Genomic DNA, 13,789 nt, shown 5'->3' with positions numbered 1-13,789 from the left:
TCAAACGTAACAGCCTCAATATGACAAAAATTATATATATCTATATATCTATATCTATATGTATAGATACGGGCGTGACAAGCTTGTCTCTCTCTATATATATTTGTTTTTTTTTTTACATACATACATATATATTTCAGACAGTGCAAACGGATGTACGGGGGGTCTCCATCCAGTTGAAAAACAGGGGGGTGAAAAAATGTTCCGCGTCATCATCTCTTTCCACAACAGGTGACTCAAAAAATGGCTACCCCCCCCCCCAAAAATAAAAATTGCTGGAAACAAGAAATTGGGTGCCCCCCATAACCTTGTTCTGGATCACGGTGGTCTCCCTGCCCTCCCTCCCTCCCTCCCCACCCACTCACCCACCCGTGCTTAACAGGACATTCACGAATGGAATTAATATGAGTTTAATACAGTAAACCGTTCCCCTTTTTTTCTTTCTTTCTCTCTTTCCTTTCTTTTCTCCTCGTTTTGAAAAGTGTTAATTTTTTTCCCCCTCCAGGAAGGGTTTTTGGGGTGGGGGGTGTGGGGGGGAAAAAAGGGGGGATAATACGCTTTCCGGTTCGGTTGTCCGAGGCGGTTTCAAGTCGCGATGTCTCGTTGCTCTGTCCGCATTAACTGGAAGATGTTCTGGGAGAGAAAAAGAAGAAGGGAACGAAGGAAAGAGGCTGAAAACGAGTCCCCAAAACCCTCTTTTTATTTCAACGGCTGTGAATTATATTCATTCACAGCCCGTAACGCGTCCCAAATAGTTTGTAAAGAGTCCGACCGAAGTCTGCCAAAGTCTTTCGGGGTAAGGCTGATAAACACCCAGCTTTATCTCCCTTGAAAGGCTGCCAAAGATCTAACTGGCAATTCGCTTTGCAAGGCTCCTCCGAAACCAGGAGACTGTGAGTTCTAGTTTTGATTTAGGCATGAAAGCCTGGGCTGATCACCAGGAGACTGGGAGTTCCAGTCCCACCTTCCACATGAAAACCAGCTGGGTTACTTTAAGTCAACCACCAGGAGAGAGTGAGTTCTAGTCCCGCCTTAGGCATGGAAGTTGGTTGGGTGACTCTGAGCCAATCACCAGGAGACTGGGAGTTCAACTCCTGGTTTAGGCATGAAAGCCCAGCTGGGTGACTTTGGGCCGATAACTAGAAGATGGTGAGTTCTAGTCCCACCTTAGGCATGGAAGTCAGATGGGTGGCTTTGGGCCAATCACCAAAGAGATGGTGAGTTCGAGTCTGCCATCAGGCATGAAAGCTGACTGGTGGCTTTGGCTCAGTCCCTCCCGCTCAGCCCAGCCCACCTCACAGGGTTGTCGTCGTGGGGAAAACAGGAGGAGGAAAGAGCATTAGATCTCTTTGGCGCCCTAAGTTATTGATACAAATAATAAAGGCGGGCTATAAATAAAATAAAATAAAATAAAACCAAACCGCCAACCCTTCATCCCCGCCTCACCTTGCTGCACAGACTGTCTTTACTGCAATTCTTGTTGTCCTTGTCGGTGGCGTCCTCTTCCACCTTTCAAAGGGAGATACGGGAGTAGCTGAGGCAGGCCAGGCGCAGGGAGTTCCAGTGCCAAGAGCCTGTCTTCCGCGGAAGGCCTCGCCTGGCTTCTAGGGGAGGGAGGGAGGGGAAGGGGTCCCCACTGGACAGCAACAGCCCTCCCCACCCCACCCCTCCTGGTCCTCCCCCACCTTCACCTCCTTCCGCCACTTCAGTTCGCAGAAAATGCGTTCGAAACACTCGTGCATGTAGTTGAACTGCAGGGGGAGAAAAATCCGAAGTCAGGCCCAGCTCCAGGGGTCTGGGACACCACCACCCCTCCTTCCGCCGCCCCCTCTCTCTCTGCTTACGTATGGGGTGAAGATTTTGACCCATCGTGGCTTCTTCTCTCCCCGGGCGTATTCGAAGCAGAACGCCATCCCTTCTTCGTCCGTGTCCCATCGTTGCATCTCGTCCCATTCGAAAGCTATGACTTGGTTCTGGAAGGATGCCGGCGGCGTCAGTGGGAGCTTGGTCTCCCTGCCCGGATTGATCTGGAGGGTTGGGGAGCGGGGACGTTGGGGCCCACCCAACCACCCGTTCCCCCCCATGGCTGACCTCGAGCTGGCCCTCCTCCGTGCAAGCATGGAGCTTAAAGTGCTGGATGCTGATGGCTGTAATGACGTGGCCCTTCCGGCGAGAGTCGCAGGAGCAGTGAGGGAAGACGATCTCATTGTAACCCTCGCACGTCCGCAACATATTCAGGTACTGTCGGGAGGAAAGGGGGGAGGAGGGAGAAGGGGAGGGGAACCCAAGTTAGCTCTCCGCAACAGGCAGGGTTGCAACTTAAAGACAAACGCGAAGGAAACCAATTCATTTGGGAAATGTGTTTGCCACTCGTCGTCTCCCGCGGGCGGTCTTTGAAATACGACTGCCCCAAGCTTCTGTTACTGAGTGAGAAGTGAGGTGAGTTTCGGCCCTGTTGCGCCACCTTTGGGTTGAGGCCGCTTGGAGGTTAGCCTGGGCCTTCAGGGTCACCTGAATCCTGGAGGAGGGTGACCTCCAAGCGGCCTCAACGGCTCTCAGAGAGACCAGAGGACTGCAAGGAATAGAAATCCTTCCGTTCTCCACCATTCCGCCAGAACCTGAAGAAGCCTCTCGAATGAGGAGCGAGACCTCTTCAAGGGAAAAAAAAAGCCGAGTTGCCTTTTGAAATACACCATGGGCCAGGTGTCCCGGACTCTCCAAAATCTCCGGGAGTGGAGAAGACCTTACCATGACCATCTTCCTCTGCTCGCCGAGCTTCTGCAGCTGGTAGGATTTCTCCTCCGCTTTGATGTAGCCTTTCTTCACATCGTCCACCGCCTGGGGTGGGGGGTGGGGAAACATGGGGTCAAGGGACTTTTACAAAAAAAAGGGGGGTTTCTGCTTTCCTACAACCCCTCCTTCCCAACGACTGCGTCAAGCTTCTAGTCCTCATGGCGGAAGCTGGCCGATCAAAGTCAGAAGACGAAGGAAATAACACTAAAGGAAGGAGAAGACCCCTTAAACTTCCTCTGGCTGGTGGCGGCTCCCCCCTGTAGGAAGACTTGTTCTGCTCCTTCACCCCCCCATTCTTGATCCTTTTGATGGGGGGCGGGGGAATCCCTCGATCCTCCTTTGAATCTTGAGGGCTTCCTGAGCAGAGCTCAACAAGAGGGTCCCCCGTAGGAAATGGGGGGGGGGCTTTCGCAGAGGGATCCGCCCTTCGCTTCCTCGCTCTTCTGCTCCTCCCGCCCGGATCCCCGAAACGAGACCACTAGACTCCCCCCCCCGCCCCAGAAGGGACGCCCACGCCTCGTAGGAAGGGGGTTGGAGTGGGTTGTAGCTGAGGGTCACCTGAAGGCATCCCACCTGGTGGAAGAAGTAGGTGACGGCCAAATCGTTGTCGTTCAGAAGAATCTCTTCCTCCGTCGTGAACAGCCACTTCCGGATCGTCAAGCAGGTTCCCGGCACGGCCGAGGTGTAATTCTGCACGTAGAGCTTGTGGGGGAATTCGTTGGGCGCCAGTTTCCTCACTGGGGGGGAGGGGGGGGAGGAGAAGAGAAATGGGGTTGGTGGAGGCGGGTCCCCACAGCAGAGGGGGCTGGAGGGGCACCCGCCATCTTCCTGCCAGCCTGAATTGCGTCTCGTTTTTTCCCCCCCGAGGTTTGCCCTCAATAGGAAACGTGTGTTAATCTACGTTAGAATTTCATCCTATGACCGCATTTTCCGGACTATAAGACACACATTTGTGTCTCCCGGAAGGGGGTGAAAATGTCTGTGCGTCTTATAGACCGAATCTTGCAGAAGTCCCGGCCATTTTTTGGGGGCCTCCACACTGCTTTTTCCACCCCGTTTTCAGGGCTTTTTTATCCATTTTTTAGGCTTTCTTCTCCCCGTTTTTTAGGCTTTCCTTGGCCCATTTCTTTTAGAAAAAAATGGGCCAAGAAAAACTTTGAAAACGGGCTGAAAAAACCCTCAAAAACAGGCAAAAACCCCCTCAAAAATGTGCCAAAAATGTCCCCCAAATGTGTCAAAAAAACCTCAAAAACGGGCTGAAAAAACCCTCAAAAATGGGTAGAAAAAAGGCCCCCCAAAAGAGCCGAAAATGGGGTTGGCAAAGGCCAAAAGCCTTCTTTTGTTGTTGTTTTTGCCTTCTAAATTTAGGTGCGTCTTATAATCTGAAAAATACGGTATTTTGTAAATAACTCAAGGGAGGGAGGGGGGGGGAAACGTAACTCATATTCCTCCCTCCTCCTGTTTCCCCCGGGACGACAGCCCTGTGAGGTGGGCTGGGTTGAGGGCGAGGACTGGCTCCAAGCCACCCAGTTGGTTTGTATGGCTGAAGGACCCCCCCCCCCCCAGGGGCTTCCTACTGGCAACCTTTCTAGACGCGGGTGGGGGAGGGGGGCAGGAGGGGGGCCTGCCGTGTAACGGATGATCCTTACCGAAAGAATGGTTGATGACTTCAAACAAGGCAAAGTAGTTAGCGGTGGTGCTATCCATCCCCACCTTGGAAGCAACAGCCTGGACAGGAAGGGAGGGAGGGAAGGAGGAAGAAAATGAAAAGGTAATGGAAGGAGAGAAAGAGGCAGGAAGGAAGGAAATGGAGGGAAGGGAGGGAGGGGATTAAAAAGAAAGGAGGGAAGGAGGAAGAGAGGGAGGAAGGCAGGCAGGCGGGGAAGAGAGAATGGAATGAAGGAAGGAAGGAAGGAGGGAGGGAGGAAATTAAAAAGAAAAGAGGGAGGGAAGGAAAAAGGGACAGAGGGAAGAAAATAAAAAGGTAACGGAGGGAGAGAAAGAGGCAGGAAGGAAGGAAACAGAGGGAAGGAGGAAGGAAGAAGGAACGAAGAGAGGGTGGGAGGACACGCAGGCAGGCAGGCAGGGAAGAAGAAAGGAAGGAAGGAATAGAGGAAAATAAGAAGGAAGGATTAGAGGGAGAGAAAGGGAGGGAGGAGATGGAAGAAGGAATGGAAGGAAGAGAGTGAGAGAGGGATGGAGGGAATTAAAAGAGGGAGGGAGGGAAGAAGGAAGGAAAATAGGGAGGGAGGATTAGAGGGAGAGAGAGGGAGGGGATGGGAGAAGGAATGGAAGGAAGGAAGGAAAAGAGGGATGGAGGGAATTAAAAAGTAAAGAGGGAGGGAAGGAAGGAAGGAAGGAAGGAAGGAAGGAAGGAAATGCATTTTAAAAACCGGGACGTTTTTAGAAGCCAAATCTCCTATTAGGAGCTTCTGTCCTTTGGAGAGCAAGTTCCCTCCTGCGCCCCTATCTTCTCTAAAGCCCCAGAGGAGCCCCCCCCCCAAAAAAAAACCCTGGAGGACCCCCTCCTACCTGGTAGACCTGGTCGGTGGTGCTGTTCTTCTTCACCCGGACGGTCACCGTCGTGATGTCGGGGAGGGCCACCCGCAGCTCCACGTCGGAAACCCCGTTGAAGTTCTATTGTGGGGGCGGGGGGGAGGTGTAGAACAGCCCGGATGAACCCCTGAGGAAGGCGATCTCCTCTTGGGGCTGGAGGTGGGGAGGAGGGGGGGGGGAGTCCCTTTTGGTCCACCCAGATGTGGGTGGGAGTGGCAGCCCGGGAGAGCCCCGCCCTCTGACCGGCCTACCTCGTCCGACTCCGAGAGGAATTCTTGCATGACATCGCTCTCCCCGATCACGCGGATGGAGCACACTGCGGGAGGAGAGGGGTGGGGAGAGAAAGGAGAGCTGTGACTGGAGTGGGGGCCTCGAGGGGGGGGGGGCTGAAAAGTTGTAGTGCATTGTCATTAGTTTCCTGGTTTTTCGGTCCAAAAGGTCCAAATCAGCTTGTGTCCAGTTAACTATACCAGCTGTGTATCTTATAACTGGTATTGCCCAGGTATTTATGGCCTTGATTGTCTTTCCACCATTCAATTTAGATTTCAAAATTTTCCTAACTCTGTTGGTGTACTCTCGCCTGACAATAGTTTTTACTTCTCCATGCTTGATGTTATCCAACTGCAGAATGCCTAAGTATTTGTAGGCTCCATTTTCGTTGCATTTAATTAATTGGCCATTGGGCATTTCAATGCCCTCACATGCAGTGATCTTGCCCCTTTTTATGGATACAGTGGCGCATTTTTCCATGCCAAACTGCATTGAAATATCGGTGCTGAATACTCGGACTGTGTTTGTCAATGACTGGATTTCTATTTCTGACTTTCCGTAGAGTTTCAAATCATCCATATATAGTAAATGCGAAATTTTTTCAGCTTCTTTGGCTGTTTGGTAGCCTAATTTCATTTTTTTTAAAGATTACTGATAGTGGGATCATCGCGATGATGAAGAGAAGAGGTGAAAGTGAATCACCCTGGAAAATTCCTCGCTTGATATTAACCATTCCGTAGATCTCATTCCCTACTGCCAACTCGGTTCTCCATTGTTTCATCGCCTTTTCAGTAAAGGATGTAATATTTTTGCTAATGCCAGTTGTTTCTAAGCATTTTATGATCCAACTATGTGGCAGTGAGTCAAATGCCACATATTATTATTATTAGTAGTAGTAGTAGTACTACTACTGCTACTACTATTATTATTATTATTATTAAAGGTTTAATCTTCAATTCAATTCACAGGTGGGGACTGGGAGCAACTTAACCGTTCAAGTTAACCTAAGAACTGTTAAAGTAATGTCTTATAAACAGTTCTAAATAAGATGAGTTTACTTTTATTTTTGTTGCAAAGTCAGAATATTATTATTATTATTATTATTGCTATTGTTATTAATTTGCTGCCCATCTTCGAGGGGATTCCGAGAGAGAAGAAGGGAAACGTAGCTGAGCATCCGGGCTTCTTCGTGGCCCCGAGCCACACTTTCACCCTAAGCGAACCCTCCATGGGGCACTGAAGGAAGGACGCCCCTCCCTCCTCGCTGCCCCCCTGCCCCCCCAGGCCAAGGCCCCGCCACGTACCCTTCTCCAGGTACTCCTCCAGGCCCCTCCTCCGGGCGTCCAGCTGCTGCTCCGACAGGGAGAAGGGCCACTTCCCGGGCAGGCGAGGGAAAGTGAAATTGGCAAACTCCCGTTTCAGGTTATGGTGGAGGATGGCAAACTCGCGGTAACGCTTCGAGCACAGCTGCCTGCCCGCCATGTAGACGTTGTAAACCTAGAAAAAGGAGAATTTAGATATATAAGTCTATATTTACATATAAGCCAGCAGCAAGGAAGGAAGGAAAAGGAGAAGGGACCAACAGAGAAAGGACCGCAGAGCAGGGGACTCTAACAGAATGACAGAGCCGGAAGGGACCCTGGAGGTCTTCTAGTCCAACCCCTGCTTGAGCTGGGGACGGTGCACCATTCGGGACAAATGCCTGTCCAGCCTCTTCAGTAACGGAGCACCTACAATTTCAGGTGGCGAGCAGTTCCACTGGTTAATTGTCCTCGCGGTCAGGAAATTTCTCCTTAGTTCCAGGTCGCTTCCCTCCTTGATTAGTCTCCATCCATTGCTTCTCTTCTTCCCTTGGAAAATAAGTTGACCCTCCCCTCTTCTTTGGGGCAGCGCCACAGATATTAGAAGGCTGCCATCCTGTCGTCCCCCCCCCGTCCCCCCCCCTGTCCTTCTCTTGAATAGGTCAGATCAGGGGTCGGCAACCTGCATCCCTGCAGCCACATGCGGCCCTTTCATCCCTCTGCGGGGGCTCCCTGGGGCTCGGGAAGGCGGCAAAGGGTGCCAGGCCCGGCCCGGCCGGCGCTTACCACGAACTTCTCCCCGTTCTGCTCCACGTGCTTGTAGGTGGGGATGGAGATGGGCACGGCCTGCTTCTCGGTGTAGTCGTAGAAGGACTGGCCCAGGGAGTCGTCTCCGGGGTCCAGGCTGTCGGCCTCGTGTGGGGGCACCGACAGGACCGTCAGGATCAGCTCCTTCTCCCCGGCCCGGATCAGGTCCACCACCTGCTTGTGGGTGGCCCCTTCCACGTTTACGCCATTCCTGGGGGGGGGGGGGAGAGGGGGAAAGGGAAGAGGGGCGCCGTCAGGGCCGACAAGGGGTGGGGGTGGGGGGCAAGGCTGGACTGCAGTTTGGGGAGGGGGGAGTTGGGGGAGGAAGCCACAAAAAGCGAAAGGAAGAAAGAGGGGGGAGGGGGAAAGGCTGGGGAATTCTGGGAGTTGAAGTCCAAGCCTTTGTCAAGTGGCCCAAGGTTGACCGAGCTTGATTGAGAGGGGTTATACGGGCAGTCCTCGACTTACGACACCGTTCGGAGTTAGAAAAAGTGACTCAGGACCGTTTTGGGACACTCCCCGTGATCCGAAGGGAGGGAGGGAGAGACATAGAGGAGATATAGCAAGAGACAGGAAGGAAGGAAGGAAGGAAGGAAGGAAGGAAGGAAGGAGACATAGATATAGCAATAGAGGAAAGAAGGAAGGAAGGAAGGGAGGGAGGGAAGGAGAGAGACATAGAGGAGATATAGCAATAGAGGAAGGAAGGAAGGAAGGAAGGAAGGGAAGGAGAGAGACATAGAAAAGATATAGCAATAGAGGAAGGAAGGAAGGAAGGAAGGGAGACATAGATATAGCAATAAAGGAAGGAAGGAAGGAAGGAGAGAGACATAGTGGAGATATAGCAATAAAGGAAGGAGGGAGGGAGGGACAGATAGAAGATACAGATGACAAGAGATAAATGATACAGATATAGAAGATAGATAAGACAGACAGACAAGAGTTGGATGGAGGAAGGGAGGGAGTGAGGGAGAAAGGAAGGAAGGAAAGAGAAAGAAGGAAGGAGAGAGAGATATAGAGGAGATATAGCATAAAGACAGAAAGGAGGGAGGGAGGGAAGGAAGGAAGGGACAGATGAAAAATACAGATGATAGAAGAGAAGTGATAGAGATATAGAGGACAGAGAGGCACAGAGAGGGAGGGAGGGAGGAAAGGGAGGATGGAAGACAAATGAGGGAGGGAGGGAAGGAGGAAAAGGAAGGAAGAGAAAGAGATGGCAAGAGAAAGAAAGAAAGACACAGAGGGAGGGAGGAGAGGCAGAGGATGACGGGACACAGGGCAGGGGGAGCTTCCCGGCCTTCAGCCCAAGTGTGCCCCCCTCCCTCCTCAGCCCTGGCGCATCCCTCCGGTCGCAAGGAAAGGAAAAAGCAGGAAGGAAACGGAGTCAGGCTCTGTGTTCAAAATTCTTCCCCTCGGCCGGGCGGCCTCACTTCCTCCACGCAGCCAGCCAGGGCCAGCGCATGGGGCTGAGTGAGCGGCATGTGACAGCGGCGCCTTCAGCCCACCCCTCCAGAGGCCTGGCTGCAAGCTGAGGGGGGGGGGGGGAGGAAGAGATTGCAATGCCTACAACCCCCAGAAGCCTCCGGGGCTTGCAAACAGGAGCGTGGAGTTGGGAGCATCTCGTTCCTAGAGAGGGAGGCTCTCCAAGGTTCGCCCGCCATTCAATACAAACCAAGCCAATCTTCCTTTTAAACAGGGCCGCCCAACTTCTCAGAGCGGTGGACTTCAACTCCCAGCATCCCCCCCAGCCCGGGAATGATGGGAGTTGGAGTCCACAAGCGTTAAAAGTGGCCTAGGCTTTAGGAAACGCACAAATAAATGGCATAAATTTATAAAATTCATGCGTAAAAGGTTTTGCTTTGGTTTGGATGCAAATGCCCCGTGGCTGGAGAATTCAACTGCAGGCAGGTCCTCAGGTTATGACCCACAATTCAGCCTCAGGTTTATGTCTCTAAGCGAGACATTCAAGCCCTGTGTTACGGCCTCGCTTGCCATAGTTGTTAAGGGAATCGATGCAGTTCTTAAATTAGTCACACGGTTGTTAAGTGAATCCGGCTTCCCCCCCCCCGCTGACGGGGGAATTACACGCACTGCGACCGTCGTAAGTATGAGTCAGCCGTCGAGCGTCCAAATGCGAATCATGCGACCATGGGGGGGGGGGAAGCAGCTGGGACGGTCGTAAAGAGTGGGTAAACGGTTCCTTTTTTTCAGCGCCGTCGTTAACTTTTAACAATCGCTAAGTGAACCGTTGTAAGTCGAGGACTCCCTAGAAAGTGCCACACCAGCGTTTTACTCCAACTTCCCGTTAAGAGCCGTGCAAATAATCAACCTGGGACTCAGCCAAAGTTTATCTTATCTCATTCTTTTCCCCGACAACACAAGGAAGGGCAGGTATGTGTGTGTCTGTGTTTGTGTGTGTGCATGCACAAACACACACACACACACACACAAATGTCAAAGGAGAATCTGTGAGGCTGGAGTGCCGGAGAGAATCAAACAAATTGCTATTTTAACAGGAAACATCACACAGCAAGCAAGGAATTTTTTTTAAAAAAAAAACAAACCACAATGGACTACTGTTTTGAAACTAAACAAACACACACACACATACACACACACACAGGCACCACAAAACGGAAACCGAAGAAAGGGAGGGGCGTCCCGGAGAGAGAACTTGGGGACGAATCCGGCTTTCCCATCGTTGTCGCCCAGAGAGCCCTTGCCTGGCCTACGCAATTGTGGGTCTGCTTTGTTGTGTAGTCAGAATTAGGAGCTATGCAGGCAGCCCTTGATTGACAACAGTTGGTTTAGTGGCCGTTCGGAGTTAACGACGGGGCTGGGGGTGGGGGGGAAAGGGAGACTTGCGACCGTTTTTTCACATTTACGACGGCTGTGGAATCCCTGTGGTCGGAATTCGGGCGGGCGGCGACTCGTAGTTACGACGCATCACATGCAACCCCCCTTTCCACCTCACAACACGCAAAAGCTCTCGGAGACAACAACCCCCCCCCTTCAAATCTGCATCAAGCGTCAGCCCCCCCCCCTCCCTCCAGAGGCCGGGGACTACAACACCCATCATCCCCTGCAGCTGGTGGGCGTGAAGCTTCCAAGCATAGGAGGCCTAAAAAGGGGAAATGAGGCATGCGGATCTTTCAACCCTGCCCGGAAAGATTGAGACGGGGGGGGGGGAGGGGGAACCAGGCAAGGCTTATGGGAGTTGTAATCCCAGGGGACCCTTGTGCTAAAGAATTATGCTTAGGGGGTGGGAACCATGGGAGGGGCAGTCCATGCCTTCTGGGAGGATGGATGGTGTAATCCCTCTTGTGAGAAAAGGGGGAGAGGTCCAGCTGTGCAGACCCACATAATGGGGGAGGGGGGGAAGAGAGAATGGGTGTTGTAGTCCTCTCCTTATTCTGGGTCGGGAGGATGGGAGGAGCACAACCTTATGAAGGTGGGGCAGATGGGCACTGTAGTCCTGCCCTCCTCCTGGGCCAAGATTCACGGGGAGGCTGTGCACGATGGGGGGAGGGGGGATATACACCCCCGTGAAGGCAGGGAGGATGGGCTCTGCAGTCCTACTATCCTAGGCTAGCATGGATTGGGAAGTGATGGGTGGCGGGAGGGGCACACCCTGCGAAGCTGAAGCACATGGGTCCTGCAGTCCTGGACAAAGACTGGCGGGGTGGGGACGGATGATGGGTTAGTGTCCCGTGAACATGGGCTCTGCAGTCCCGTCCCGTCCCCCCCCCCCCGCATGGAGGCTAAGGATGATGGGAGGAGGGCCACACCCCTTCAAGGCAGGGAGGATGGGCGCTGTAGTCTGGACCAACATGGATGGGGAGGCTAGGGATGACAGGTTAGGGTCCCAAGAGCATGGGCTCTGTAGTCCTCCCGGGGCAAGGTTGACGGGAGGAGGGCCACGCCCCTTGAAGGTGGGGAGCATGGGCAGTGTAGTCCTGGACTGAGGGGGAGACCGTGCCTGATGGCTTAGGGTCCCAGGCGGATGGGCTCTGTAGTCCTCCCGGGGCAAGGATGATGGGAGAAGGGCCACGCCCCTTGAAGGCGGGGAGCATGGGCAGTGTAGTCCTGGACCGTGCCTGATGGCTTAGGGTCCCAGGCGGATGGGCTCTGTAGTCCTCCCGGGGCAAGGTTGACGGGAGGAGGGCCACGCCCCTTGAAGGCGGGGAGCATGGGCAGTGTAGTCCTGGACTGAGGGGGAGACCGTGCCTGACGGCTTAGGGTCCCAGGCGGATGGGCTCTGTAGTCCTCCCGGGGCAAGGATGATGGGAGAAGGGCCACGCCCCTTGAAGGCGGGGAGCATGGGCAGTGTAGTCCTGGACCGTGCCTGATGGCTTAGGGTCCCAGGCGGATGGGCTCTGTAGTCCTCCCGGGGCAAGGATGACGGGGGGAGGGCCACGCCCCTCGGAGGCGGGGAGCATGGGCTCTGCAGTCGTGCGGTGGGGGAGGGAGGGGATGATGGGCTACTCACACCTCCAGGATGCGGTCCCCCTTGCGGACCCCGGCGCGCTCGGCCGCCCCTCCGCCCAGGACGGCGCTGACGTGCTGCAGCGGCGCGTAGAGCTCCCCGTGGATGCTGCGCAGCTGCCCGCCCTCGCTGACCTGCCCGCGCACGTTGAAGCCGTAGCCGGACTCGGACTTGACGATGCGCACCACGCGCGGGCCCGGCTGAGGGGCGGCGGGGGCGGCGGGCAGGGCCTGCGGCGGCGGGGGAACGGCGGCGGCGAGGGCGGCGAGGGCGGGAGGCGCCGCCGCCGGGGGGGGCGAGCACGACGGGACCCCGCCGCCTCCCCCGCCGCCCCTCAGCGGGCCCGGCAGCACCGAGCGCGGAAGCCCCTCGCCCGCCTCCTCCGCCATCTTGGCGCCGCCGCCGCCGCCGCCGCTCCTCTCAAACAGCGGGCCCCCCCTCCTCCTCCGCGCGCGCCCCACGCACGCACGCACGCACGCACGCCGGCGGCTGCGCGCATGTGCGACCGGCCCCGCTGTCACGCGACCGGCCACGCCCCCCCCTTTCCCTCTTTCTTTCCTTTCTGCCGGCTTCCGTAAGCCGGCCCGGGCCCCTCCCACTACTCAGCCGCACACCCACCCTAGGAAGGAAGGGGACGCATGCGCGGCACCGCCGCAGCGGTAGGAGGCGAGCGCGCAGGCGCCCGGCGGCAAGGTCGGACTGTTGTCTCTTGCTTGGGTCCTTATGCCCGCCGGATTAGATGTCTCTCTATATCAGTGTTTCTCAACCTTGGGAACTTGAAGATGTCCGGACTTCAACTCCCAGAATTCCCCAGCCAGCATTCGCTTACAATCGCTTACAGCATTCGTTGGCTGGGGGAATTCTGGGAGTTGAAGTCCGGACATCTTCAAGTTCCCAAGGTTGAGAAACACTGCTCTCTCTATATATAGATTTCTCAAGTCCTGCAGGTTCATGGTAGAGTTGAGGAATCTTCCGAGAGCAGAAGCGAAAAGTCTTCAAAAAAAAAAAAGATCCAGGAGGGGAAATAGATCTTATAGGTGTGTGATAATGAGTAGTGTATGTTAAGCACCAATATTATATTTAATTTTATAAAAAAATATAATTTTATAAAATTATATTTTATAATTAAAATATGGTTATATTTTAGGTTTTGTGTGGCAGAGAGAATGCCAGGACGGTGGCACCATGTACAATTTTTTATTTTATTTTGGGGAGTTTTCTTTCTTTTTAACCAAATATATATATTTATATGTTTTTTTTAATTTGTGCTGATAAAGGGATATATATAATAATATAAATTATATATATATATATATATATATATATATATATATATATATATATATATAAAATATTAATATATATTTTGGAGTTACAATATAGATAAATATATATTGTAATATAAATAACGTGTTGTATTTGTGCTGATAAATAAATAAAGGGAGACTAGTATAGATCTATTTCAAGCTATTTAGCTCTCATCAGCTAGCCATACCCTTACTGGGATTCGAACCTGGGCTGTATTACATTTAGATTTAGATACTTTATTTGTATATATATATATAAAATTAAAAAACAC

The 13,789-nt window shown here is 53.1% G+C and overlaps 1 protein-coding gene across 2 annotated transcripts; it reads right to left on the bottom strand.

Moving 5' to 3' along the window:
* Positions 1 to 394: 394 nt before the first annotated feature.
* SNX27 (sorting nexin 27) lies at positions 395 to 12,646 on the bottom strand. Of its 2 annotated transcripts, none has more exons than XM_032234102.1 (13): positions 12,214 to 12,646; positions 7,707 to 7,938; positions 6,924 to 7,116; positions 5,601 to 5,665; positions 5,326 to 5,430; positions 4,443 to 4,521; positions 3,367 to 3,530; positions 2,749 to 2,838; positions 2,092 to 2,241; positions 1,845 to 1,973; positions 1,686 to 1,751; positions 1,447 to 1,509; positions 395 to 633 (listed from the first exon to the last, which is right to left on the bottom strand). In XM_032234102.1, exons 1-13 carry the CDS (start codon positions 12,597 to 12,599, stop codon positions 586 to 588), a joined length of 1,770 nt encoding a protein of 589 aa, XP_032089993.1. In that variant the 5' UTR covers positions 12,600 to 12,646; the 3' UTR covers positions 395 to 585. The 2 variants fall into 2 exon arrangements, with proteins under 2 accessions (XP_032089993.1, XP_032089994.1); XM_032234103.1 differs by having other exon boundaries at positions 1,692 to 1,751; positions 12,214 to 12,645.
* Positions 12,647 to 13,789: the final 1,143 nt, after the last annotated feature.

This window comes from Thamnophis elegans, chromosome 17, assembly GCF_009769535.1.
Source record: "Thamnophis elegans isolate rThaEle1 chromosome 17, rThaEle1.pri, whole genome shotgun sequence".
NCBI classification, from domain to species: domain Eukaryota; kingdom Metazoa; phylum Chordata; class Lepidosauria; order Squamata; family Colubridae; genus Thamnophis; species Thamnophis elegans.
This window is presented reverse-complemented; position numbering and strand designations above follow the sequence as displayed.